The sequence below is a fragment of the Erythrolamprus reginae genome, chromosome 1, assembly GCF_031021105.1.
Source record: "Erythrolamprus reginae isolate rEryReg1 chromosome 1, rEryReg1.hap1, whole genome shotgun sequence".
Classification (NCBI taxonomy): domain Eukaryota; kingdom Metazoa; phylum Chordata; class Lepidosauria; order Squamata; family Dipsadidae; genus Erythrolamprus; species Erythrolamprus reginae.
Genome location: NC_091950.1, coordinates 6,497,488 through 6,524,092, shown reverse-complemented (window position 1 = coordinate 6,524,092; position 26,605 = coordinate 6,497,488). Strand labels below are relative to the sequence as shown.

The 26,605-nt window shown below is 43.0% G+C and overlaps 1 protein-coding gene across 1 annotated transcript; it reads right to left on the bottom strand.

Annotated features, from left to right (window-relative positions):
* Positions 1–6,131: 6,131 nt before the first annotated feature.
* Positions 6,132–25,757, bottom strand: LOC139160265 (vomeronasal type-2 receptor 26-like). Its single transcript, XM_070738368.1, has 7 exons — positions 25,525–25,757; positions 23,164–23,455; positions 21,963–22,172; positions 15,114–15,938; positions 14,394–14,612; positions 8,996–9,125; positions 6,132–7,027 (listed from the first exon to the last, which is right to left on the bottom strand). The coding sequence occupies exons 1-7, from the start codon at positions 25,755–25,757 to the stop codon at positions 6,132–6,134; spliced, it is 2,805 nt and encodes a 934-aa protein (XP_070594469.1).
* Between the last annotated feature and the right edge of the window lie 848 nt (positions 25,758–26,605).

The following is a 26,605-nucleotide window of genomic DNA, read 5'->3' as shown; positions in this document are numbered from 1 at the left end:
GTTCAAAGGGTCTAAAGATATGAGAAAATGGCTGAATTGTGAGATATCTCCTGTGTGCTCCCTTAACTGCAAAGCTCCATGGAAGGGCTTTATAAGTGGCAATGCATCTTTAACTGCTCCCACATTATGTTTCCATTGGGAAGTTAGGATCCAAACTTTCTGGGGTGGTGACTTTGTGGACGTTATGAAAAAATGCAGAGCTGACTGTACATTGGCATTAGTGTGAGGGTCTCCAAAGAGAATAATCACTTCAACTTGACAACAGTTTTTTAAAAAAAGAATAAATGCATTCCATGTATCAAGAAAATCATCCAATTTCAATATTTCAGTGAAGGCCACGCAGATCTCCTTCTCCTTCAGCATTGGCATCAGAGATGAGATGAAACGTTCTCCACTCTCAGCTTTGTTGACCACCAGCCCAACCCAGTTCCAGTGGAAATACAGGAGCAGTTGAACTAAACCCAGATACTGAGGAAATTCCTTGGAATTTATCTGGAAGAAGGAAGGATAAACTCCTCTGTCTCCTTGAGTGAACTCAAAGCCAACACCAAGCTGGAGAAAGTGAGATTCTTCTTTCAAAGGCAAAGTAAAGTTTTATGGTGACTTTAGGGGTCACCATTGTATGGTGGATGGCCACACTAGTCAGTCTGATTCACTCTAAATGGCAAGCTTAAGCTTCTTCCTTCTTAGGAAGAACAAAAAGTTACATATTTTGATTGGTTCTGACAAGTCAGAATTTGATTAATTTAATTTATTTAATTTATAGGACACCCAACTCCTTGCAGACGCTCTGTGGAGTACAACAAATAAAACCAGTATAAAAACAGTTTAAACCCTTGAAATAAAAGCTTTCATATCTTCTTGGCTGGAGCTAGATGGTATAGCTCAATGGCCCCAAGCCTGGCATGCTAACATGTTGTAAGCCGTCCTGAGTCTAATGAGAAGGGCGGCATAAAATTCTAATTAATAAATAAATAAACGAACAAACAAACAAACAAACAAACAAACAAACAAAACAAAACAAACAAACAAACAAACAAATGAATAAATAAATAATAAATGAATAAACAAACATACAAACAAACAAACAAACTCTGTGGGCCCTAATCGGTCACTGGGAGATATGCGGCAGAAGATGGTCCCGTAAGTAGACTGGCCCTAAGCCACGTAGCATTTTATAGTTGATATCCAACACCTTAAATTGCATCTGGAGACCGATTGGAAGCCAGTGCAGCTCGTGGAGTGTTGGTGCAATGTAGGTGTACATTACACTCAACAGCTTGCGTGGCTGCATTCTGGACTGGTTGTAGTCTCTGAACTCTTTTTAAGAGTAGCTACATGTAGAGCACATTGCAATATGATAAGGGCATGAATGACTGTGAGAAGAGACTCCCAATCCAAATAGAGCTGCAACTGGTGCACTAGACAAATCTGTGTAAAGCTCTCCCTACCCACAGCTGAGAGATGTTCCAATCTCAGCTGAGGATCTAGATTCTAGGAGGACATACAGATTGTGAACCCATTCTGAGGGGATCAATATTCCTCCCCGCAAGAACAAGAATTAACAGATGGAATAGTCCTTTGGAGGCAATGCCCACAGCCACTCAGTCTTGTGGGTTGAGCTTGAGACTGTTAACTCCCATCCAGACCCTCACCGCCTCCAGAAGACAAGGAAATAAACCATCCACCTGATAGAAGGAATAAATTACATTGAAAGGGTGACTACAATTTATGAAATATTAGTTCATTAGGAAGCAACTTCGACATATAAATTTCCTCTTGGCATGGTCAGCCTTTAGGAAATATCTCATTATCTATCTCTATCATAGAATAACAGAGTTGGAAGGAAACCTGGAGGTCTTCTAGTCTAACCCGCTGCTTAGGCAGGAACCCCTTTACCATTTTGGACAAATGGTTACCCAGCACCTTCTTAAAAACTTCCAGTGTTGGAGCATTTACAATATCTGGAGGCAAGCTGTTTAATTGATTAGTATTAGTATTAACCCTTCACGTAATCTTGATTCTATTCCTCTGTTTATGCAACATAGAACTGTGTTGGCTTTGTGGCAACTGTAGCACACTGCTGGATCATATTGAAATGATTGTCATGTTATATAAAAAACTATCTTGACACATCAACCTAAAAATAAATTCAGCTGTCATGTGGATTCTCTAAGTCACATATTTGTGACGTACGCCAGTAAACATTTTTGGTTTCTCTTTTGTTTGTCTGTGTCAGTATCCATCACTGGATCCCCCTTACCTGTGGGACCTTGAAGACGCTGAATATGGAGGCCATCTGCCTTGAAGATTTGGGGATGAAGCCTCCAATGACAGAGAGCAGAGTATCCTGTCTGTCACATTTATAACCTGGAATCATCCAGCCTCGTGTGGCGAGCAGGGAGAGGCTGATTATTGAAGTACTTCTCTCAAACTGGTGATTGTCAGAAATTTGGAAGCTGAGTGTGATATTGGGGAGCAGAACCATATCCTTGTTGACCTCTCTGATTGCAAATACCACGGCCAGGAACTGCTGGTAGCTCTTCGGTATGAGTCTATCATGAGAAAAATCATTGAGGAAATTTTCAGAAAAGATCCTGCTGTTGGATTTGCCTTGCCTTTTCCCTGTGTGTGTGTGGGTGTGTTGGTTGGAGTCAGTTTCATTGGGAACAAAGATTTGAACTACACTAGATGCCAGTACAGGTATTTTTGAAAGGAGTCCCTGAATTTAAAACAAAGCAAACACTTATCTACATCATATCTGACCAACCGCACCCAACAAGTTGTCCTCAGCAGTTCCAAATCCACATGGAAGAACGTAGGCAGTGGGGTACCACAGGGTACCACAGGGTTCAGTCCTGGGCCCTGTGCTCTTCAACATTTTCATCAACGACTTGGATGAGGGAATAGAAGGGCAACTGATCAAATTCGCAGACGACACCAAGCTGGCAGGGGTAGCCAATACCGTAGAAGACAGGCTCAAATTACAGAAAGACCTAGACAGACTAACACAGTGAGCCCACACCAACAAAATGATGTTTAACATCGACAAAAGCGAAGTCCTTCACCTAGGCAGAAAAAACCCTGGACACACATACAACCTGGGAGCATACAATCTTAGCAGTAGCGACTGGACAAGAGACCTCGGAATCTTGGTGGACAATCAACTAAACATAAGCCAACAATGTGCAGCAGCAGCTAAAACAGCCAACACAATCCTAAGCTGCATCAACAGGGGAATACACTCCAAGACCAGGGAAGTCTTAATACCACTCTACTATCCCTTGGTCCGACCACACCTGGAGTACTGTATTCAGTTCTGGTCACCACACTTCAAAAGAGACATTGGAACTCTGGAGAAGGTGCAAAAAAGAGCAACCAAGATGATTAAGGGATTGGAAACCAAGACTTATGAAGAGAGACTGAGGGAACTGGGCATGGATAGCCTAGAGAAAAGGAGGGCCAGAGCGGACATGATAGCAGTCTACAAGTATACGAGGGGATGTCACAGAGAGGAGGGGATCACTTTATTCTTCAGGGCACCAGAGGGCCGGGCGAGGAACAACAGCAGGAAGCTGACCAAGGAGAGATTCAACATGGAGATAAGGAAGAACTTCCTGACGGTCAGAGCGATCAACCAATGGAACAACCTACCAGCGGACGTTGTGAACTCCAACACTCTGGACATTTTTAAGAGAAGATTGAACTGCCACTTGACTGGTGTACTATAGGGTTCCTGCTTGGGCAGGGGGTTGAACTCGATGGCCTTCATGGTCCCTTTCAACTCTAACAATAAATAAATAAATATTTCTCCAGGTGAGACTTACATACTTGGCACAGAAAGCAAGAATGGGTCTTTCTGGAAGTCTGGAACAATGAAAAGAATAATGACTCCCAGATGCACATTCCCACCAATAATGAGATCACCAGGCCTATAGTAGCTTTCCTGTGACCGGAAATAGTTCCTCAATACACATACAGTTTGCATCTTCTTAGCAGCAGTTGGAGGCAGGAGCCAGAAGAGTAGCAGCAGCAGAGGCAGCCCAGTCATTCTTCTCTCCTTCCCTCCTAGATCATAAGTCAAGGTGTTTGGAGAAGCCAAATTGCAGGTGGCCCTTGAAATCTCACCAAGGCTTTAGCACAATACACACCACCCATGCTATCTGGATGGTCTCAGGGAAACTTTATATCAACCACATTTCCTGTTATCTGTGTTCAAGCTATGGCTAAACAGAAAACAATGGCAAGTTGTGTCTCAGCAAACCTAGGGATTTCTATTTGCAAGACAAGAGAAAGTGACAGACATGCCCTGTCTCCATTGGGAAAACTAGGAGTATATTTTTATCCAGGTTTTATCCTGAAAGATTTGTGAGGGTAGAAATCTTCAGGGGATACATTCACAATTACTGTTCTGACATATTGTCCTGGCACTAGAAGGGGAAAAACATGTTTCTATCTCTTGTTGCTATTTCACAGATCATATGGACTTGAGAGTCAAGGTGGAGCTGGGTGTTTAAGCTGCATAAAACTGAGCACTTGTGTCATACTTTTTTCAGATATGATGAAGACTTGGAATAACTTTAATGTTACTATGAATGTATACTAATTGGCATACATGAAAATGAAATTTTGTTGCATACAGTTCTCAAAGGGATAGCATCTCCAATATACACTACATAAACATGACAAAAGAAATACATAAATACATGGAAATGTAAATACATAAATATGTAAATACATACATAAATACAAAATTATGCATATACCCATATATATACTCTGGCTGCAGAACGAAGCTTTAGAAAAATGGGAAAGCCCAGTGAATCCAAGCCAAGGGCATTGGGGTGCTTGAGGTGTAGGAAGGAGGGGCACTGGGCAGCTGAGTGCTTTGTGAAACCTGTGCCGAGGGGGACCCCTGCTGGTGGCAAGAAATCTGAACAATGCACAATGAAACCTCCAGTGGGAGGGCACCAAGGGAAGGAGGCTGTAGAGGTCACTCCTCCCCAAAGGTGGAACCTCTAGTCTCCCTAACCATTGAGGACAGTGAGCCAGAAGATATTGCTTTGGAAAGTCCCCTCTGTGGATCCTTTTACATCCCTGTCATATTGTGGGACCCAACGGGGGGGGCAGGGAAATGATATCAGCCCTTTTGGACTCTGTATGCACCCGAAACCGCATGAGCCCAGAGGTGGTAGAGAAGATGGGTCTAAAACTAAAGGCCATGAAGGACCTCATCTCTTTTTGCCAGTTGGATGGGTCAGGGCTGGCGGGAAACTGGCCAAGAATGAGACTGAGCCAATATTGAGGGTGATGGGGCCTCACTGAGAGACTATAAAACTTGTTGTGGGCCCTGGGATGGAAAACGCTCTGATTTTGGGGCTACCATGGCTGAGGAAGTGGAACCCTAATATTAAGTGGCGCACCGGGAAGGTGATAATTGCATACAAGAGGGAGGGAGAGCTGGGCTTCGCCCTGAAAGAATCCGGTTTAAAAGGAATAATTGGGAAGGAGCAGATCAACAAAGAGGAGAAAATCCCAAAAGGGTACTGGGACCTCAAAGGGGCATTCAGTGGGAGGGATGTGGATAAGCTACCACCCCTCGGGCCACGGACTGTAGTATTGAAATGTCGCCTGAATGTGATTTGCATGGAAAATGTATATCTCCTGCCCATCATGAAGGGCATGTTGGCTTATATGGGGAAAGGGAATTTTTTTTACCAAACTAGATTTACTTGAGGGGTACTACCGGGTTCAAATTAAAGAAGGAGACGAATGGGCCCCACGTACCCGAAAGCAGCTACAGAGTTTTGTGAACATTGATAGTGAATGAAAATCATCATACCAAAAAAATCCTTTGATGAAAACAACTAAAGTGGTCAACTGTCCGGGAGGAAATGAATATCTATATTTTTAATATCTAGTTTCGAAGTTCATCACTAGAACCTCAATTAGGAAAAATCGTATTAATGCAAAATGAAAAGTTGACTGATTGTTCCTGATTAACAGAAACTTTATGATTAATCACATCACCTGATTTTCAATTACTTAATGGCAATGCTCCTCTTATTTCATGTTTTAGAAATGAGATCAAATACAAAAAATGTTAAACCAAAATAAAAGTTTCAGAGATTCTAGTGCCTCATTATATTCTCTCGACAATTCAGATTCGGTCTTAGGAGAATAATGTAGCATTTGGGGAAAAAGATGCAAACCAAAAGACCAGCCCCAGAGGCCAAGATAGAGAAGATCTCCACAGCCACCATGGATTTTCCTTTGGTGCTCAGATAGGTCGGAAGGAAGGTGATCCAAACACAGCAAAAGACCAGCATACTAAAAGTAATGAACTTGGCTTCGTTAAAGCTGTCGGGCAATTTTCTAGCCAGAAAGGCTACCATGAAACTTATGAGAGCCAAGAAACCCAGGTAGGCCAGCACTGTGTAAAACATTGAAGCTGAACCTTCATTACATTCCCAGATAGTTTCTCCTACCAAGGAGTGGAAGTCAACATTGGGAAATGGGGGAGAGGTTATCAGCCAGGTGGCACAAAGAACTGCTTGGACCAGGGGACAGGCTATGACAATGGAGTTGGTCAATGGTTTTCCTAAGAATTTCCTTGCCGTGTTCCCTGGCTTGGTAGCCATGAAGGCCAGAACCACCATGACAGTTTTTGCCAAGATGGAGGAAACTGCAAGAGAAAAGAGAATGGAAAAAGCAGTTTGTCGCAAGAGACAGGTGAGCTTCCTGGGTTGACCAATGAAGAGGAAGGAGCAGAGGAAGCAGAACAGTAGAGAAACCAGGAGGATGTAGGTGAGATCTCGGTTGTTGGCCTTGACGATTGGTGTGTCATGATGTTTATAGAAAATTACCAGTATTGCAGATGTGATCAGAGAAAGGAAAAGAGCCAGAGAAGCCAAAATGTATCCTAGGGTCTCTTGATAGGCAAGGAAGTGGATCTTCTTGGCAATGCATTGGTTCTTGTCCTTGTTAGGATATTGATCTTCTGGGCATGGGTCACAGTGGGCTGCATCTGAAAATAAGAATTTTTGTGTCAGGATCATTTACCATAAGCATTATCCCTCCTGAAGGATTGACATGCCGGTCCCTTTTTGCTCTGGCCAACCCATAAATGATGTGGGTAGTGATAGCATCTTTAATCTTTAATCTATTTCTCTTTCACTTGAAACTGAAACGTCCAGAAGATGAATGCATCTATCATTCAGGAATTCTATTTTATTCTTCTATTTTACATTTACATTGTTGTTTATCTCTCGCTTTGTAGGAGAGGACCAGGCTGAGGATGAGAAAGGGGTCAAATGCATCATCAATCTGGAGTCTTCTCATATCCACAAGAGATCTAAGTCCAGCCCATCTTGAATTCCATGGATTCTTACCAACCGCCAATTTGCTTTGACCATCAGTAATTCAGATTCTTGTAGGGAGCTAAAGATTGCAGTTATATTGCCATCTTTATATTAGGGTGAAATCCAATTTTTTTACTACTGGTTCTGTGGGTGTGGCATGATGGACATGGTGTGTCTTGGTTGGCATGGCATGGAAAGGATACTGCAAAATCTCCACTCCTGGAGAAAGGATACTAAAAAATCTTCATTTCCATGTGCAGCGGCAGCCAAAAAAGCCAATGCAATCTTAAGTTGCATAACAGAGGGACACAATCTAGGACTAGGAAGGTACTAATACCTCTCTATAAATCCTTAGTTAGACCACTAGTATTGCATCCAGTTTTGGTGATCACACTACAAAAAAGACATTAAAACTCTAGAGAAACAGCAGGAGAGAGCAAACAGGGTAATAAGGGGACTGGATATGAAGAAAAGTTGCAAGAACTGAGCATGGCCAATCTGGCGAAGAGAAGAATCAGGGGTGACAGTTTTCAAGCGAACACCCGCCCACCCTCCGCTATCACCAGTGTGTCCAAAGGAGGTCGCCTCAGGGCCGAATAGGAATTTTTTGCGGCCTCCCCTTTAGAGGCGGCCGTTTTTTCACCTATTCCACACTGACAGGTGCGGATTGGATTGGTTAGGGGGTGTGGCGCATTTAGATAATAAATAGGCCTCCCTTTGGTCATTGGGGTTTGGCAGGTTTGGGGCGGAAATGGGCAATTAGAAGCAACTGCGCATGCTCCTTTCGGGCATCCTTAAAGGGTGATGGACCGCCTCTCTCCAGGAACTAGAGGTTCGAGCAACGTCGGGGATTGGAGAGAGGATGTCCATGGGAATCACCGGATCCAATGTCCCACTGGGATTGGAGGGTGAACTCCTCCCACACGACGAAGGGGCATGGCTAGGATCCAGGTGAAGGTGGTACCTTCACCAGGTTCAGCAAGGAGTTATTGCCCAATGTTGCCAAGGAATTTTATGGTAGGAATTTCCGCCCCGTTAGTTTTGGCTCTGCAGGTCCTTAGTTTGTTTTGAATTAAATATTCAAATTTACGTATTCAAATTTATTTAAAGTTATTTAAATATGTTAATTAATAAATGACTCTTAATTAATCCACAATCCATGTCTCAGCATCTTTACTCCGCCTCCGGGGGCAATAGTATTTGTGCAGTCAGATGCAGGGCATTTCTGGATGTGAGGAACTATAAGATGAGACAGACTTTCAGTGATTACCCATGTACATTGCCATAAACAGTATGCAAGTATTTTAATATTGAAGACATGCAGTATTATAAGTGATACTTATATATAACAATTTTAATTAAGCAGGTACATTGAATAAAGATAAATTTGAGTTTCAAACAACATTAATTTTGTTGTTGTCTTGGGTGACCTCTGTGAAAAAAATTAAGGTGAAAAAATATCCAGCTCAGACACTAAACCTTTCTGCCTACCCTGAAAAAAAAGTAGAGGGAACATTGCCTTCCACGTCTAATAATTGCATCTAATCGAATCTTACAAAAGTGACAAAATCAACACCTATTCTATTGAATGGCTTCATTGCTCTTGGAAGGTTGAAATTTGAAAGTTGCTCTACCTGTCTGATTAGAAAATGTCCCCTCTGGGCAAGCGTCACACTCATAGCAGCAAACCGGCTTTCCCTCTGGAACTCTTCTCCTCTCTCCTGCCTGGCACCTCTTCATGCCACACCTGGCAAAGGGCACCTTCTGAAAGAGAAAAGAGAAAGAGAGGGTTATTTGATCACATGATTGCAGGGGGCCATAATTTTGAGGATCAGGCATAAATAACATTCAGTTAGTGCTGACATAACTTCAAATAACACCTGGCAAATGGCATCTTTTAAAACCCTGCTGTTCTGTTCAAAATGACTATACATTTCAACTGTTCGGGTCGTATACGACCCGGACCAAAAAAAGGTTTACCTTAGGTACTTATATTTGGTCTTTTTGGAAAACAATTTCACTGGGATACTAATTTGGACTTTTCTGAACACAATGAGAGTAAAATTGAGATGAAAAAATTAATGCTTGTATTTTTATTTTGCTCGTAAATCCCGCCCCTAGCATTTTTGCAAACATTTTCCAATTTATAGATAGTTTAGTCTGCAAACTGCATACAATTTTGCTATATTTGGTGTTGGATTACTAGTGTGAACATTTCTGAACAAAATGAAATGAAAATTGAATTGAAACAATCGATCCTTATTTGTTTATTTTGCTCATAATTGGGCCACCCCCATTTTTTCAAGCATGTCACTTTATAAATTTTTCTAGGCCCCAAATTCTAAATAATTTCAATAGTTTAGGCATTGAATTACTAGTTTGAACATTTCTGAACATAATGAAATGAAAATTGAACTGAAAAAATAATGCTTTTGTTAATTTTGCTCAGAAAAGGCCCCCATCAGGATTATTATTATTATTATTATTATTATTATTATTATTATTATTATTATTATTATTATTATTATTATTTATTGGATTTGTATGCCAACCCTCTCCAGAGACTCGGGGCGGCTCACAACAACAGTAAAACAATTCATGACAAATCTAATAATTTAAAAACATTAAAAAAAACCATTATTAAAGCAGACATACCATACATAAATTGTATAGGCCCAGGGGAAATGTCTCAATTCCCCCATGCCTGACGGCAGAGATGGGTTTTAAGTAGTTTACGAAATGCAAGGAGGGTGGGGGCAGTTCTAATCTCTGGGGGGAGCTGGTTCCAGAGCGTCGGGGCCGCCACAGAGAAGGCTCTTCCCCTGGGACCTGCCAAAAGACATTGTTTAGTCACCGGACCCGGAGAAGGCCAACTATGTGGGACCTAATTGGTTGCTGGGATTCGTGCGGCAGAAGGCGGTCCCGGAGATATTCTGGTCCGATGCCATGAAGGGCTTTATAGGTCATAACCAACACTTTGAATTGTGAACGGAAATTGATCTGCAACAAATGCAGACTGCGGAGTGTTGGTGTAACATGGGTATACCTTGGGAAGCCCATGATTGCTCTCGCAGCTTCATTCTGCACGATCTGAAGTTTCCAAACACTTTTGAAATGTAGCCCCATGTAGAGAACGTTACAGTAGTCTAATCTCGAGATGATGAGGGCATGAGTGACTGTGAGCAGTGAGTCCCGGTCCAGATAGGACCAAAACTGTTGCACCAGGCAAACCTGGGCAATCATCCCCCTTGCCACAGATGAAAGATGGTTCTCTAATGTGAGCTGTGGATTGAGGAGGACACCCAAGTTGCGGATCCTCTCTGAGGGGGTCGATAATTCCCTCCCCAGGGTTATGGATGGATAAATGGAATTGTCCTTGGGAGGCAGAACCCACAGCCACTCCGTCTTATCCGGATTGAGTTTGAGTCTGTTGACACCCATCCAGACCCCAACAGCCTCCAGGCACCGGAAAATCGCTTCCACTGCATCGTTGATTGGACATGGGGTGGAGATGTACAACTGGGTATCATCTGTGTACTGATGATACCTCACCCCATGCCTCTGGATGATCTCACCCAACGGTTTCATATAGATATTGAATAGCAGGGGAGAGAGCACTGACCCCTGAGGTACCCCAAAAGGGTGAAACCTTGAAGGCCACCTCTGACCCCCCCCACTAACACCGACTGCGACCAGCCGGAGAGGTAGGAGGAGAACCACTGAAGAACAGTGCCTCCCACTCCCAACCCTTCCAGCCAGCGCAGAAGGATACCATGGTCGATGGTATCAAAAGCCGCTGAGAGATCAAGAAGCACCAGGACAGAGGATAAACCCCTGTCCAGGGCCCGCCAGAGATCATCCATCAATGTGACCAAAGCAGTTTCCGTGCTGTAGTCGTGCCTGGATCCTGACTGTTGAGGGCCTAGATAATCAACTTCTCCAAGGAGTTGGAGTGCCACTGCCTCCTCAACAACCTTCCCCATAAAAGGAAGGTTGGAGACTGGCTGATAGTTGTTAAGAATGGCCTCGGTACAGGGAAGGCTTATTGAGGAGGGGGCGCACAAGTGCCTCCTTGTAGGGATCCAGAAAGTGGCTCCTTGTAGGGATCCCCTCCCCAGAGAAGTGTTGACAATCTTCTGGACCCAGCTCCGTGTCACCTCCCTGCTGGCGGAGACCAGCCAGGAGGGACACGGATCCAGTAAGCAGGTGGCGGAACTCACAGCTCCAATGGCCTTGTCCACTGCATCAGGTGTCACCAGATCAAACTCTTCCCAAACAGGTGAACAAATACGGGCCCCAATCACCTCGACTAACTCGTTTTCAGTCGACTCTGCTATCCAATTGGAGTTGAGGTCCGCCCGGATCCGAGCGATTTTATCAGCGAAAAATGTGTTAAAATCCTCGGCACTACTCTGTAAGGGCTCCCCAACTCCCCCCTGGTTAAGAAGGGAGCGGGTCACCCTAAACAGAGCGGCCAGGCAGGATTCCGCTGATGCAATCAAGGCGGCAGGATACGCGCATCTGGCTTGAGCGCCACTTTGTAAGTTTTAATAAAAGCTCTTACATGTGTTCGATCGAATTCAGACTTACTCTTCCTCCATCGCTTCTCTAGACATCTCTTTTGGCGTTTCAACTCCCGGAGCTCCTCGTTGAACCATGGAGCTCTATGGGGTCGAGTGCTGCAGAGAGGTCGCAATGGCACAATCCAGTCAAGAGCCTTGTTCCAGGCCTCAGCAAGAGACTCCGCCAAACTGTGGATGAGTGCCTCTGTAATAACCCCAAGCACCCTCTGAAAGCCCTCTGGGTCCATCAGGAGTCTGGGGCGGAACTTCCCAATCAGTTCCGCCTCCCTGTGGGGAAGGATTGGAGCCAGGAAGTCAAGCCGCAATAGAAAATGGTCTGACCATGACGAAGGCAACACTTCTAAGCCCCTTAATGTCCGACCATTACTCAATTGCTCAGAGAGGAATACCATGTCAGGTGCGTGCCCCCCCTCATGAGTCGGACCCTGTACTACTTGAGTCAGGTATATACAAATTAATGCTGTTAATTTCAAAATTACATACTTGTTTTTAGTAAAATGGATTTATTTCATATAATGAGCTGTCTGGCCATCATGTACTTGCTTTTCAAAAGGATATTTCAAATATTTTCAGCCAAATCTATATAAAAACTGAAAATAATGGAAAACAGCAAGGCCGGGGGGGTACTATTTCTGAGCAAAAAACCCAAAGCAAATAAGCACCAATTGTTTCAGTTCAATTTTTATACCATTATGTTCAGAAATGTTCAATGTATCATATCAATACCAAAGTGGGATAATTTTTTTGAGATTTGGACCCTAAAAAAATTGAAAACTGTAAAAACATCACCCAAAAATTGGGGGGGGGGGCATTTATTAGCCAAAAAAAAGCATCAATTGTTTCAGTTCAATTTTCATATCATTATCTTCAGAAATGTTAAAATTAGTATCCCACCAAAAAAGGTTTTCAAAAAAGTTGTAACTGGCAGGCTAAATAAAATGTAAAGTGGAAATAACTGCACACAGCCGAAATGTGTATTTGGATTTCTGAGTGAAATAAAAATATAAGCAATAATTTGAAACTTTAGGGAATATTTTTCTGATGATCAGCAATGTTCAGTTTAGTAAATCAATGCCTAGGGTATTAAAAATATTTTGGATTTGGAGCCTTAAAAAAAGTTAAAGTGCAACTGATTGAACACAGCTGGGGGAGGGAGGCCCTATTTTTGGGCAAAAGAACCCAATAAGCATAACTTTTTTCAGTTTAATTTTTATATCATTGTGTTCAGAAATGTTCAAACTAGTAATTCAATGCAAAACATTTTAATAATATTTTGATTTTGGAGCCTAAAATATATATAAATTGAAAACAATTGCACACAATGTGTGGGGACATTTATGAGCAAAATAAACTAATAAGCTTCTCTTTTTTTTCAGTTCAATTTTCATATCATTATGTTCAGAAAAGTTCAAATTAGTATCACAGTGAAAAATGTTTTCAAAAAAGTTGGAGCTGGCAGGATTTGGAGCCTAAAAATCGGTAAAGCGAAAATGATTGCACACAGCCGGGGGTGAGGAATCCCTATTTCTGAGCAAACAAAAAACAAAAAAACAATAAGCATAACTTTTTTCAGTTCATTTCTATTTTTCTAATGATCAGGGATGGTCAAAATAGTGATCCAATGCAAAAAGGGGGGGAAAAGTTTGAACAGGCTGCCTGAGCTAGATAAAAATGAACAAAATTGCACAAAAACACTAGGGGCAGGCATGTGAGCAAAATAAACAAATAAGCTATACTTTTTTCCTCTCAGGTTTACTTTCATTGTGTTCAGAAAAGTTCAAATTAGTATCCCAGTGAAAAATGTTTTCAAAAACACCAAATCTAATACCTAAATTAAACCTTTTTCAGTCCAGGTCGTATATGACCCGAACAGTACAAGTGTGACTTTTTTTGCCCAGCAAAAACTAAGGCCCCCCCCCAAAAAAAAATTCTCAAAGAAAGAACCCCTCAAGTGATAAAAAGTCATGAAGTTTCAAGTTTCAGATATGCAGGGAAATCTTTCTACAGGTCCTCAAATCTGGCTTCAGGTCACATTCGACCCGAACAAAACAGCTTAAGAGAAAAAAGGGAACTGTTTGAGGTAACCCACATTCCTGTTTTTATGTTGAGAATGTCTCAACTCTGGATCTTGAACCTCAGAGTGCACAGCAAAGATTGTTACATTGAGATACAGCTTTTATAAAACCAAGAATGATGAAGAATGGTCCATGGAAATCAGTGTCTGATCTAATTGCCTCCAGGATTTGGCAGACGTTCTTCCTATTCCCACCCATTGTTGAATCTTTCATAAATTAGACCGGGAATTTGTTAACCTCAAGTGCAGGTAATTCACCAAATTCCAAAAGTATTTCCTGATTTTATAGACGTGTTTTCACCTTAGAAGGATATTCAGCACCCCCAAGAGAAAGTGATTCATTTACTTAATTTACAACATTTCCTTCCAGTTCACCTTTGTGGCCCATGTGATTGCATCAGAGTTAATGGTGAAATCCTGGCCTGGAGCAGCCCTGGAATCCTTGTGCCCAACTTTCACAGGGATGAAATATTTTTGGGGGTGGACAACCCAGTTGACGAGATCATAGCGAGCAGATCCCAGTCCATTTTCTGAGATGAAAACTTCATCTCCTGCACTGTTGTTGAAGCGGATATTCCTCAAATTGGAAACAATCTGAAACAAAAGAGATCTTCAGCAATTGGGTCAATTAGCTGAAAGGCAGAAATGAGACAGTGTAGCTTCTATCATTTTCTGGTGACCATCATATTAGGGAACAGGTGTATATCTGAAAAGCTCCAGTTGTTCCCTTCATTGAAACCAGTCATGGGCTCCTCCCCCCACGAGGGTGGGGGACACACCGTCTGGGTAGTGGAAATGGCCCAGGAATGGCAGAACCGACAGATTAATGGCAAAAATCACTTGTTTTTTGCTTTTGCGCATGTACGGAAGCCAAATCTCACATGAGGCACGCAAGTGCATGTGTCGGAAGTGACTGCGCTGGCTGCCAAGGACCGTCCAGGTAGGGAGGTAAGTGGGAGCCCACCACTGGTTGAAACATGAGCAGTCAGGGGTAACACCAAATATTTGGCTATATTAGTTCAACAGTAATTTCAGATATAAATATAAGAAACATCCTCAATATTGATTTATGGACTGGATTGTCTCAGAGATTACCTGCCATGGCTCCACATTCGAGATCCTCTTTCCAAACTTCAGCACAGCTGTTCGTGCTCCTGATCCATAAATTGCATGCAATGCGTGTGCCACAGCATAAATAGCATTATAGATATTGTAACTTTCATCTCTCATCCTTATTTCAAAAATAAAATCTGGAATATCCTCAAAACTCTCCTTTCCTGTACATTGTTCTTCCCCTTTTGGAGGGACCTTGCCTGGTTGGGGGATATGGCAGTTAAATAGTGTTTCCCACCACTTCAGGAGAAAGCTGGCCCCTTCTTCGATCAAATGGTATAAAGACAGGATGAAGTGTCTGAATTCTGAGACCTCACCACTGTGTTCTCTAAACTGCAAAGCTCCATGCAAATTCTTTAAACCTTCAGAAATGTCTCCAACCAGAGTAAATTTCCAATGAGATGTCATGATCCAAACAGTTTTAAGTGATATCTTTCCATGTTTTACAAAATAATTCAGAATTGACAAAAAACTTGCAATATGATCAGAATCTCCAAACAGAATAATAACTTCAGCTTTAAACAAAATTTTGGTAGTTAATTCCTTTAAGAAGCCACTAAGTTCATCAGATTTCAGCCATTCAGTGAATGCCAGGCAGATCTCCTTCTCCTTCAGCATTGGCTTCAGAGTTGAGATGAAATGTCCTCCACTGTCATCTTCAGAGGTCACAAGCCCAACCCAGTTCCACTGGAAATGCAGGAGCAGCTGAACTAAACCCACACACTGTGGAAAGTCACGGGGATTAATCCGGAAGAAGGAAGGATAAACTGGTCTGTATTCCTGAGGGAACTCAAAGCCAACACCAAGCTGGAGAAAGGGAGATTTCTCTTTCAAAGTCAAAGCAACATTTTGTGCAGACTTTATGGAGTCACTATTGCATGCCTTTCTACCTATCAGTCTGGCAGATTTACTTTGATTAAAGAAAGCTTTAGCTTCTTCTCTTCCTAGGAAGAACTGCTACTTCCATGTTCTTTTCTGGTTGTGACATGTCAGAAGCTGAGGGAAGAAGTTGTTAACCTGATACAAGTAATAAATTGCAATGAAATGGTGGCTAAAGTTTTATGAAAGTTACAAATTAATTCTTCTTGGCAAGTCCAATAGTTCACAGTTATTTCATTATCTATCTGTTTGGAGTTATATAAAAATATATATATTGAAACATAAAATGTAAAAATCAATTCAATTGAAGGATATCCTTTTACTACCTGTAACCAACCCAAAACCTACTCCCAACACAAAATTATTAAATGCTGGAAGTATAGTCAATAAGATGTCAGAATTCCTCCTCCTTCTTGACCCTCAGTCTTTGATATTATCTTTGTCTGTGAAACATGGCTTAATGCATATTTTACAAAAAATCTCTAAAAATAAAAAACATCAAATTGTGCAGCATCTATTACACACTGAAACTATTGTCTGTGATCTATCCCTAAATATCACAATTTGCTTCTTACTGTGCTACAGAGCTCCTGACTATGACATCACACATGCAAACAAATTATCAGCACTACTAACGTGGGCTACCCACTGCGCATACCCCATCATCTTCCTTGGTGACCTCAACCTACCGCACATTAACTGGACATTAAATGAATGCAGCACCGAACCTATCCACTCTACAATATATAACACAGTCACCAGTCTGGGACTTGACCAACTAGTAAGTGGCAATACTAGATTAGATAACTGTCTAGTTCTCATCTTCTGCAACAGCAAAAGTACAATACAGTGATCCCCCGTTTATTGCGTCCCCAACCATTGCGAACAGGGTACTTCGCTATTTTTCAACCCGGAAGCCAAAAATACCATCTACGCATGCGTGCCGGGCACGCATGCGTAGATGGCAGCGGCTTCCCTGGGTCTTCCCCCTCTTGCTGGCGTCAGCGAGGAGTTTCCCCACCGCCCACGCAAACTCCTCGCTGCCGCCCGCCCTTCGCCCGCCCACACCGTTCATTCTCGCGGCCAGAGCGAGCGCGGACAAGCTGTTCGCTGGCGCTAGCTCTCGCCTGCCTGCCTGCAAGCGAGGAGCCGCCTGCCTGCCCGCTAGCGAGGAGCCGAAGATTGGGGGCGGCGCGACGTCGCCACCGGCATGGGGGGCTTACCAGCACCCCCCGGACCCCCAACCCGGGTTTGGGGGGCTGCTAGGAAGCCCCCCATGCCGGCGGGGACGTTTTAAAACACCCGCGCGACTTTCCAATGAGTCCCGAAGACAAACGCGTTGTCTTCGGGACTCATTGGAAAGTCGCGCGGGTGTTTTAAAACATCCCCGCCGACATGAGGGGCTCGCTAGCACACCCCCAAACCCGGGTTGGGGGTTCGGGGGTGTGCTAGCGAGCCTCCCATGTCGGCGGGGATGTTTTAAAACACCCGCGCGACTTTCCAATGAGTCCCGAAGACAAACGCGTTGTCTTCGGGACTCATTGGAAAGTGGCGCGGGTGTTTTAAAACATCCCCGCCGACATGAGGGGCTCGCTAGCACACCCCCAAACCCGGGTTGGGGGTTCGGGGGTGTGCTAGCGAGCCTCCCATGTCGGCGGGGATGTTTTAAAACACCCACGCGACTTTCCAATGAGTCCCGAAGACAAACGCGTTGTCTTCGGGACTCATTGGAAAGTGGCGCGGGTGTTTTAAAACATCCCCGCCGACATGAGGGGCTCGCTAGCACACCCCCAAACCTGGGTTGGGGGTTCGGGGGTGTGCTAGCGAGCCTCCCATGTCGGCGGGGATGTTTTAAAACACCCGCGCGACTTTCCAATGAGTCCCGAAGACAAACGCGTTGTCTTCGGGACTCATTGGAAAGTGGCGCGGGTGTTTTAAAACATCCCCGCCGACATGAGGGGCTCGCTAGCACACCCCCAAACCCCCAACCCGGGTTAGGGGGGTGCTAGCGAGCCCCCCATGTCGGCGGGGACGTTTTAAAACACCCGCGCCGCCCCCAATCTTCGGCTCCTCGCTAGCGCTGCGGAAGTAAAAACACCATCTGCACATGCGCAGATGGTGTTTTTACTTCCGCAGCGCTACTTCGCGAAAACCCGCTCGTTGCGGGGGGTCCTGGAACGGAACCCTCGCAAAGAGCGGGGGATCACTGTATATGGCTTAGAAATAAAAGAACCTTTTTCTAACAGTGACCACAGCATGATAAACTTCAGTCTCAACCTAAACCACACTAAGATCCACCCAAATAACGTGACTCCAAAATTCAACTTCAAAATTATTATTTATTTATTATCATTATTATTTATTGGATTTGTATGCCGCCCCTCTCCGCAGACTCGGGGCGGCTAACAACTGCAGTAAAACAGTACAACAAAATCCAATACTAAAAACCCATTATATAAAAACCAATCATACATACAAACATACCATACATAAAATTGGGAAGGCCTAGGGGGAAAGTGTATCTTAGTTCCCCCATGCCTGGTGACAGAGGTGGGTTTTAAGCAGCTTACGAAAGGCAAGGAGGGTGGGGACAATTCTAATCTCTGGGGGGAGTTGGTTCCAGAGGGTTGGGGCCGCCACAGAGAAGGCTCTTCCTCTGGGTCTCACCAAGCAACATTGTTTGGTTGACAGGACCCAGAGAAGACCCACTATGAACACATTGATGCCCAAGCTGGTAACTACAGGCCAGTTAGCTTGACATCAGTTATAGTTAAAATGATGGAGACTCTACTCAAAAAGAGGATAAATCAGCACCTAAAAAAACAATAACTTTTTGGACCCAAATCAGCATGGCTTTACTGAAGGAAAATCATGTCAGACTAATCTCATTGATTTCTTTGACTATGTCACAAAGCTGTTGGATCAAGGTGGTGCCGTGGATATTGCCTATCTGGACTTCAGCAAAGCATTTGATACAGTTCCACATAAAGAGCTAATAGATAAATTAGTGAAGATTGGACTTAATCCCTGGATAGGTCAGTGGATTTCAAGCTGGCTGAAGCATAGACATCAGAAAGTTATTGTTAATGGCGAGTATTCTGAGCAGAGACAGGTTACAAGCGGTGTGCCACATTGGTCTGTTCTGGGTCCTATTCTTTTTAATATGTTTGTGAGTGACATAGGGGAAGGTTTGGTAGGGAAGGTTTGCCTATTTGCCGATGATTCTAAAGTGTGCAATAGGGTTGATATTCCTGGAGGGGGCCTGTAATATGGTAAATGATTTAGCTTTACTAGATAAATGGTCAAAGCAATGGAAACTGCAGTTTAATGTTTCCAAATGTAAAATAATGCACTTGGGGAAAAGGAATCCTCAATCTGAGTACAGTCATACCTCGTCTTACGAACCTAATTGGTTCCAGGGGGAGGTTCGTAAGACGAAAGGTTCGTAAGACAAAACATTGTTTCCCATAGGAAACAATGTAAAGTCAATTAATCCGTGCAACCAAAAACCCCCCCCCCGCAAAAAAACCACTGCCGCCTGGCTGTCACCTTTTAAAACAGCCTGGGGGCTTCTCAGCGACCTCCCGAACGCCGAAGCCAAACCCGAACTTCCGGGTTCGGCGTTCGGGAGGCTGCCGAGAAGCCCCCAGGCTGTTTTAAAAGGTGACACCTGGGCGGCGGGGCTTCCCAGCAGTCTCCGAATGCTGAACGCGGAAGTTCGGGTTTGGCGTTCGGCTTCGGGAAGCTGCTGGGAAGCCGCCCGGCTGTTTTAAAAGGTCACAGCCGGGCTGGGGGTCTTCCCAACAACCTCCCGAACCCCGAACTTTTGCCGAACTTCCGGGTTTGGGGTTCAGGAGGTTGCTGGGAAGCCCCCCAGCCCGGCTGTGACCTTTTAAAACAGCCGCGCGGCTTCCCAGTAGCTTCCCGAAGCCGAACTCCAAACCCGAACTTCCGCGTTCAGCGTTCGGAGACTGCTAGGAAGCCGCACGGCTGTTTTAAAAGGTGACAGCCGGGCTGGGGGGCTTCCCAGCAACCTCCCGAACCCCGAACCCAGACGTTCGGCAAAAGTTCGGGGTTCGAGAGGCTGCTGGGAAGTCCCCCAGCCTGGCTGTGACCTTTTAAAACAGCTGGACGGCTTCCCAGCAGCTTCCCGAAGCCGAACGCCAAACCCAAACTTCTGCGTTCAGCGTTCGGAGACTGCTGGGAAGCCGCACGGCTGTTTTAAAAGGTGACAGCCGGGCTGGGGGGCTTCCCAGCAACCTCCCGAACCCCGAACCCAGAAGTTCGGCAAAAGTTCGGGGTTCGGGAGGCTGCTGGGAAGTCCCCCAGCCCGGCTGTGACCTTTTAAAACAGCCGGGCAGCTTCCCAGCAGCTTCCCGAAGCCGAACGCCAAACCCGAACTTCCGCGTTCGGCGTTCGGCGGCTGCTGGGAAGCCGCCCGACTGTTTTAAAAGGTTGCAGCCGGGCTGGGGGGCTTCCCAGCAGCCTCCCAAACCGAACCCGGGGTTCAGAAAAATTTTGCCTCTTCTTACGAACTTTTTTCGAGTTATGAACCGGCATTCGGGAGGCTGCTGAGAAGCCCTGCCGCCCGGCTGTATTTTTAATAGGAAGTATTTTTAATAGGAAAGTGAACACAAGAACAAGGGGACACAATCTGAAGTTAGTTGGGGGAAAGATCAAAAGCAACGTGAGAAAATATTATTTCACTGAAAGAGTAGTAGATCCTTGGAACAAACTTCCAGCAGACATGGTTCGTAAATCCACAGTAACAGAATTTAAACATGCCTGGGATAAACATATATCCATTGTAAGATGAAATACAGGAAATAGTATAAGGGCAGACTAGATGGACCTTTAGGTCTTTTTCTGCCGTCAGTCTTCTATGTTTCTATCTTTCAACATTAAACTGGCAAAATTTATTCTCTAACTGCAACTCTATGGATGACCTCTACAACACATTCTTGCTTGAGATGAAAATAACCATCAGACTTTACGTACCATTTGCATCTGCCTCAACCAAGAAAAATAACCTCCCATCTCAATAAGAAAATTACAATTAAAAAAATCTCTCTGGCGTAAAAATAAAAAAGGACAAGTAGTAAACTTCAAAAGCCATTATAAAAGCATATGCAAACAAATAAAAGCACAATGTCTCAACTACCACAGCATACAAGAGGAAAACCTCCTACGAACCAAATCCAATCATGCCTTCTACAACTTTGTGAACAACAAACTCAATGATTCTAGACCTATCCCACCTCTCAAAGGACCCAACAACAAAGAATACAATGATGATTCATCCAAAGCTAACCTTCTCAATTCATTCTTTGGCTCTGACTTTGTCAATAGCAACGGCTCATCCCCCAAATTCATCACCCGCACCTCAAACTCTCTCAATGACCTAACTCAAATAGACTTCACTGAAGATCGAGTTGAAAAAGCATTACGTGACCTTAAACCTTCCCTATCAGTCGGACCAGATGGTCTATGGGCATATTTCCCAAAAAAGATTTCTTCTGCTATAGCTGAACCACTAAACATAATTTTCAAAAAATCCTTCAGTATCTGCACACTTCCTAAGCTATGGTCAAAAGCAATGGTCATCCCCATCTTCAAAAAAGGAGACTCCTCTCTTATCGATAACTACAGACCAATATCACTATGCTGCATCCCATGTAAAGTTATGGAATCAATTATAAACCAATCAATTACTCTCAACCTAGAAACTAATAATCTGCTCTCTAACAAACAATATGAATTCAGAAAAAAACTATCCTGAAATCTACAGCTCCTTCACTGCAAAAACATATGGACAACTCATCTTGTTAAAGGAAAATCTATAGATGCAATTTATATTGACTTCTCCAAAGCCTTTGATTCAGTGGTCCATGACAAACTACTTCTAAAACTCAAATTCTATGGCATCTCAGGATCCCTCCACAGCTGAATTACAGCATTCCTGTCTAACAGGCAACAAGTGGTCAAAATAGGAAGCTCCATATCCACATCTGTCCCTGTTAAATCGGTGCCCCCCAAGGTAGCGTACTGATACCTACACTCTTCATTCTCAACATCAATGACCTTTGCGATCTCATCACAAGCAGCTGTGTTCTTTTTGCAGATGATGTAAAACTCTTCAGCACCACTGATAACAAAACTACTCTACAAAAAGAACTAGACTCGGTTTCTGACTGGTCCAACATATGGCAACTCCAAATCTCAACCAGCAAATGCTCTGTCCTACACATTGGCAAAAGGAATCAGAACTTCAAATACAAATTGAATAAACAAATGATCACAGATAATCCCCACTTGGTCAAGGACCTCGGAGTACTAATAACTAAAGATCTAAGTGTAAAATGTAACAACAAAGCCTACTGCAACAACATTGCCAAGCAGACCTCAAGAGTAGTTAATCTAATCCTATGTAGCTTCTGCTCTGGAAATCTCACACTACTTACACGAGCTTACAAAACTTTCACCAGACCCATCATAGAATACAGCTCATCTGTTTGGAACCCATACCTCATTTCTGACATTAACACCCTTGAAAATGTCCAAAAGATACGTCACCAGAAGAGCCCTTCACTCCTCTACTCGTAACAGAATACTCTACGAAACTAGACTTACAATCCTGGGTCTTGAAAGCTTAGAACTATGACGTCTTAAACAGGATCTAAGTATTGCCCACAAGATCATATGCTGCCTGTCAAAGACTACTTCAGCTTCAACCACAACAACACAAGAGCACACAACAGATTCAAGCTAAATATTAACTGCTCCAAACTTGACTGTAAAAAATACGGCTTTAGTAATTGGGTTGTCGAAGCGTGGAACTCATTACCAGACTCTGTAGTATCATCCCCTAACCCCCAACATTTTACCCTTAGACTATCCATGGTTGACCTCTCCAAATTCCTAAGAGGTCAGTAAGGGGCGTACATAAGCGCACTAGAGTGCCTTCCGTCCCCTGACCTATAGTCTCTCCTATATCTCCTATATCTTCTCTACTATATCCTCTATAACCTTCATTGTGTAATATTGCGTATTGGACAAAATAAATAAATAAATAAATAAAACTAAATAAATAACATTGTTTTCATCCTGGACTTCTATATAAGCTTCCATACTGTATCCAGTGAAGCCCCCTTACCTGTGGGACCTTATAGATGCTGAAGATGGAGGCCATTTGCCCTGAGGATTCGGGGTGGTCACCTCCAATGACAGAGAGCAGAAGGTCCTGCCTGTCACATTTATAACATGGAATCATTTGACCTCTTGTGGATAGAAAGGAGAGGCTGATTAAAGAAATCTCCCTCTCCATCTGAAGATTGTTACAAATGTGGAAGCCAAGTGTGATGTTGGGGAGGAGAACCAAATCTTTGTTGATCTCTGTGACTGCAAACACTAAGGCTAGGAACTGCTCGTATTTCTTCAGTATGGGTCTATAGTAAAAAAAAAAAATTGGGAATGTTACAGGGAAAATGTGTGTGCTTTTTAAATTTGCCTGATGGTATTTGGAATAGCAAGTCCCAGATTTCTCTGAATTATTTTCATTGATGCTTTTTGATTAAACTTGAATGGCTTAATGACAAAAGAGAAAGGCAAACCGTTCCATTGGTTAATTGCTCTCACCATTAGGAAATTTCTCCTTAGTTCTAACTTGTTTCTCTTCTGGTTAGTTTGCAAACATTGTTTCTTATCTTGGTTCTTTGGAAAATAGTTCCATCCCCTTTTCTGTGTAGGAGCCTCTCAAATATTAGAACTGTGTTATCATGCCCCCCACCCACTTCTTTTAATTAAATAGACAAAACTCAATTCCTGTAACTGTCCTCTGTATGTTTTATCCTCCAGCCTCCTAATCATCTTTGTGGCTCTTTTCTGCATGCTTTCCAGAGTCTCAAAACCTTTTTTCTTTAATTGTGATGATCAGAACTGGTGACCACAATACAAAATTAATGTTATTATAAAACCATACAATGAAAAATGACTAGGTTTTTCTTTGAGTTTTCTGCTGTGTTTATCTGTCCATATTAGCATTATGTTATTTTTCTTAGGTCAGCAGAATTTCAAATTTGTTGTCTCTTCTCACTTTTTTTGGGTGGCCTGTCCTCTTCCTGATATAAGACTAGAATGATATGAGAATTCTAGCCTGTTTTATGATGAAAGTCAAGAACTACACTATACTACACATTGGAACAATGTTTCTAAAAGCAATCCCTGTATCCAGAATACAATAAAAAATTAATGCATCTTTCTCTGCCAGGTGAAACTTACAAAGTATAAAAACGAAGCCCAAATGGTTCTTTCTGAAATTCAGGGTAAGGGGGGGACCCAATTTCCAGGGGTAAATTCCCACCAATAATGAGGTCACCAGGCCTGTAATAATGCTGTGTTCCTTTAGGCTTGAACAAATTCCTCAACACACATACAGTTTGCCTCCTCTTAGCAGTAGTTGGAGGCAAAAGGCAGAAGAGCAGCAGCAGGGAAGGCAAACGTTGCCAAATAAACCCAGGCATTATTGTCCTTCCTCAATCAGAAATCAAGATTCGTGGAGAAGCTGAATTGCATGCATGGACAAAGAGAAAAGTGAGGAGAGCTGAGTCTCAACAAAACCAAGAATGATTCTTTTCAAGACATGATGACATGATGCCCCTAGTGGAGGACCTAGGAACATATTTTCAAGCAGGTTTTATCTTGGAATAATTTGGGGGACAGAAATCCAGAGGGATACATTAAGAATTGTTCTTTTGATAATTGTAAGGAAAAGGTATTCTCCTATCTACTCAGCAAAAGATTTTATTTACACACCTGAATGAGAAAAACATGTTTGTGTCTCTTGAGAATCAAGATGAAATTAGGTATTTGACCTACATGACAGTGACGCAAGATGGAGTTTGGCCTGAGCTATATGTTTATTTGGATAGTATTGAGAGGGGCGGCATACAAATCAAATGAATAATAATGATAATGATAATGATAATGATAGTGATAATAATAATAATAATAATAATAATAATAAGCATGATAATAATAATATTTTTATAAATTAATATTCTTATTCTTATTCTTATTCTTATTCTTATTCTTATTCTTATTCTTATTCTTATTCTTATTCTTATTCTTATTCTTATTCTTATTCTTATTCTTATTCTTATTCTTATTCTTATTCTTATTCTTATTCTTATTCTTATTCTTATTCTTATTATTATTATTATTATTATTATTATTATTATTATTATTATTATTATTATTATTGCACAGGAAAATCAGTTGTATTCTATTAAGTTTGAGCAATCATTCCAAACTTTATACCAAATAACTGGTTTAGTTATACTTGGCAGGAGGTGAAATTAGAAAGTAACTTCTTCCATTGAACCTAATAGAATTATTTATTGGCCAAGTTTGATTGGATACACAAGAAATTTGTCTTTGGTGAATGAAATAATTAGGGGGATAAGTGTTGCATATAAATAAGTAGGAAGATCTCTCAAGATGCAACAGTAATTTAAACTTGTTCAACCCAGAGATTGTGTTCTGCTTAAGGAACATAGCCACCTCTGATGAAGGTTTCCCTTTGGGTGACCTTTCTGCTCTTGACTCCCTGGCTGCTTGTGGTGGGGCCAGGAGGGTGTGCATGCATGGGGAGACCCTCAAGTGAGTGCCATATTCAGGAGGGTCTTTGGATGCAGCGTCTATCCTGCCATAAGGATCTGGCCATTGCCTTGCCGTCTCCTGTCCTCCCATCCTGCAGCTTTTCAGCCAACCTGGGTGGGCAGGAAGCAAAGGCTGCCTTCACTCTGTTGACATTCCTCCCTCTCCTTCTCTTCTCATGCAGGTGGGGAGGGCATGGCTTGGCAATGGCTGGATGCTGCAGACAGGAGAGAAACGGCCCTGTTGTCCCATTCATACCAAATTTGCACATAACGCAGCCTTTGCTTCCTGCTGCTTTGGGCTCATGCCCACCCCACTCAGCCAACGAGCTGTGGGGAGAGGGGATGGGATGGGACATAGCAAGGTATTGGCCAGATCCTTAGGGCAGAAGAGAAGCTGCATTCAAAGACCCTCCTTAAGCAAGAAGCTGCCTGCCCTCTGCGTGCACCTTTGCTGTAGTTTGGCGCTTGGTTGAGGAGAGTCTCCCTGCATGCACAACAGCCAACCATGGAGTCACGAGAGGGAAGAAAGGCTGCCCAAAGAGAAGCTGGGGTGTCGATGGTTCCTCAGCACTCAAAGGGAAAATGGAAGAGAGAGGGTGAAAGAAAGAAATGAGGGGGGAGGAGGAGAGACAGAGATATAAAACACAGAGCTACAAAACCTGGTTAGGTGTGGCTAGGGGTCATGTGGCTCAGTGGGTCATGTGTCTCATATTTAATCATAGAAGAAACCAAACAAAGAAATTGTGGATGCTTGGTTCTCCCAATATTGGGACTTTTCATATTTGGTTCTGGATAACACAATAGCAGAGAGAATCTTGGAGATTTTTCAGTCCAATCCCATGCTCAAGCAGGAAACCTATACCATTGCAGTGGCTATCCACTATGTTCTATAAATAGTTCTAATTATTGGTGATGTGGTTGCGGCCTGTTGGCTTCCAG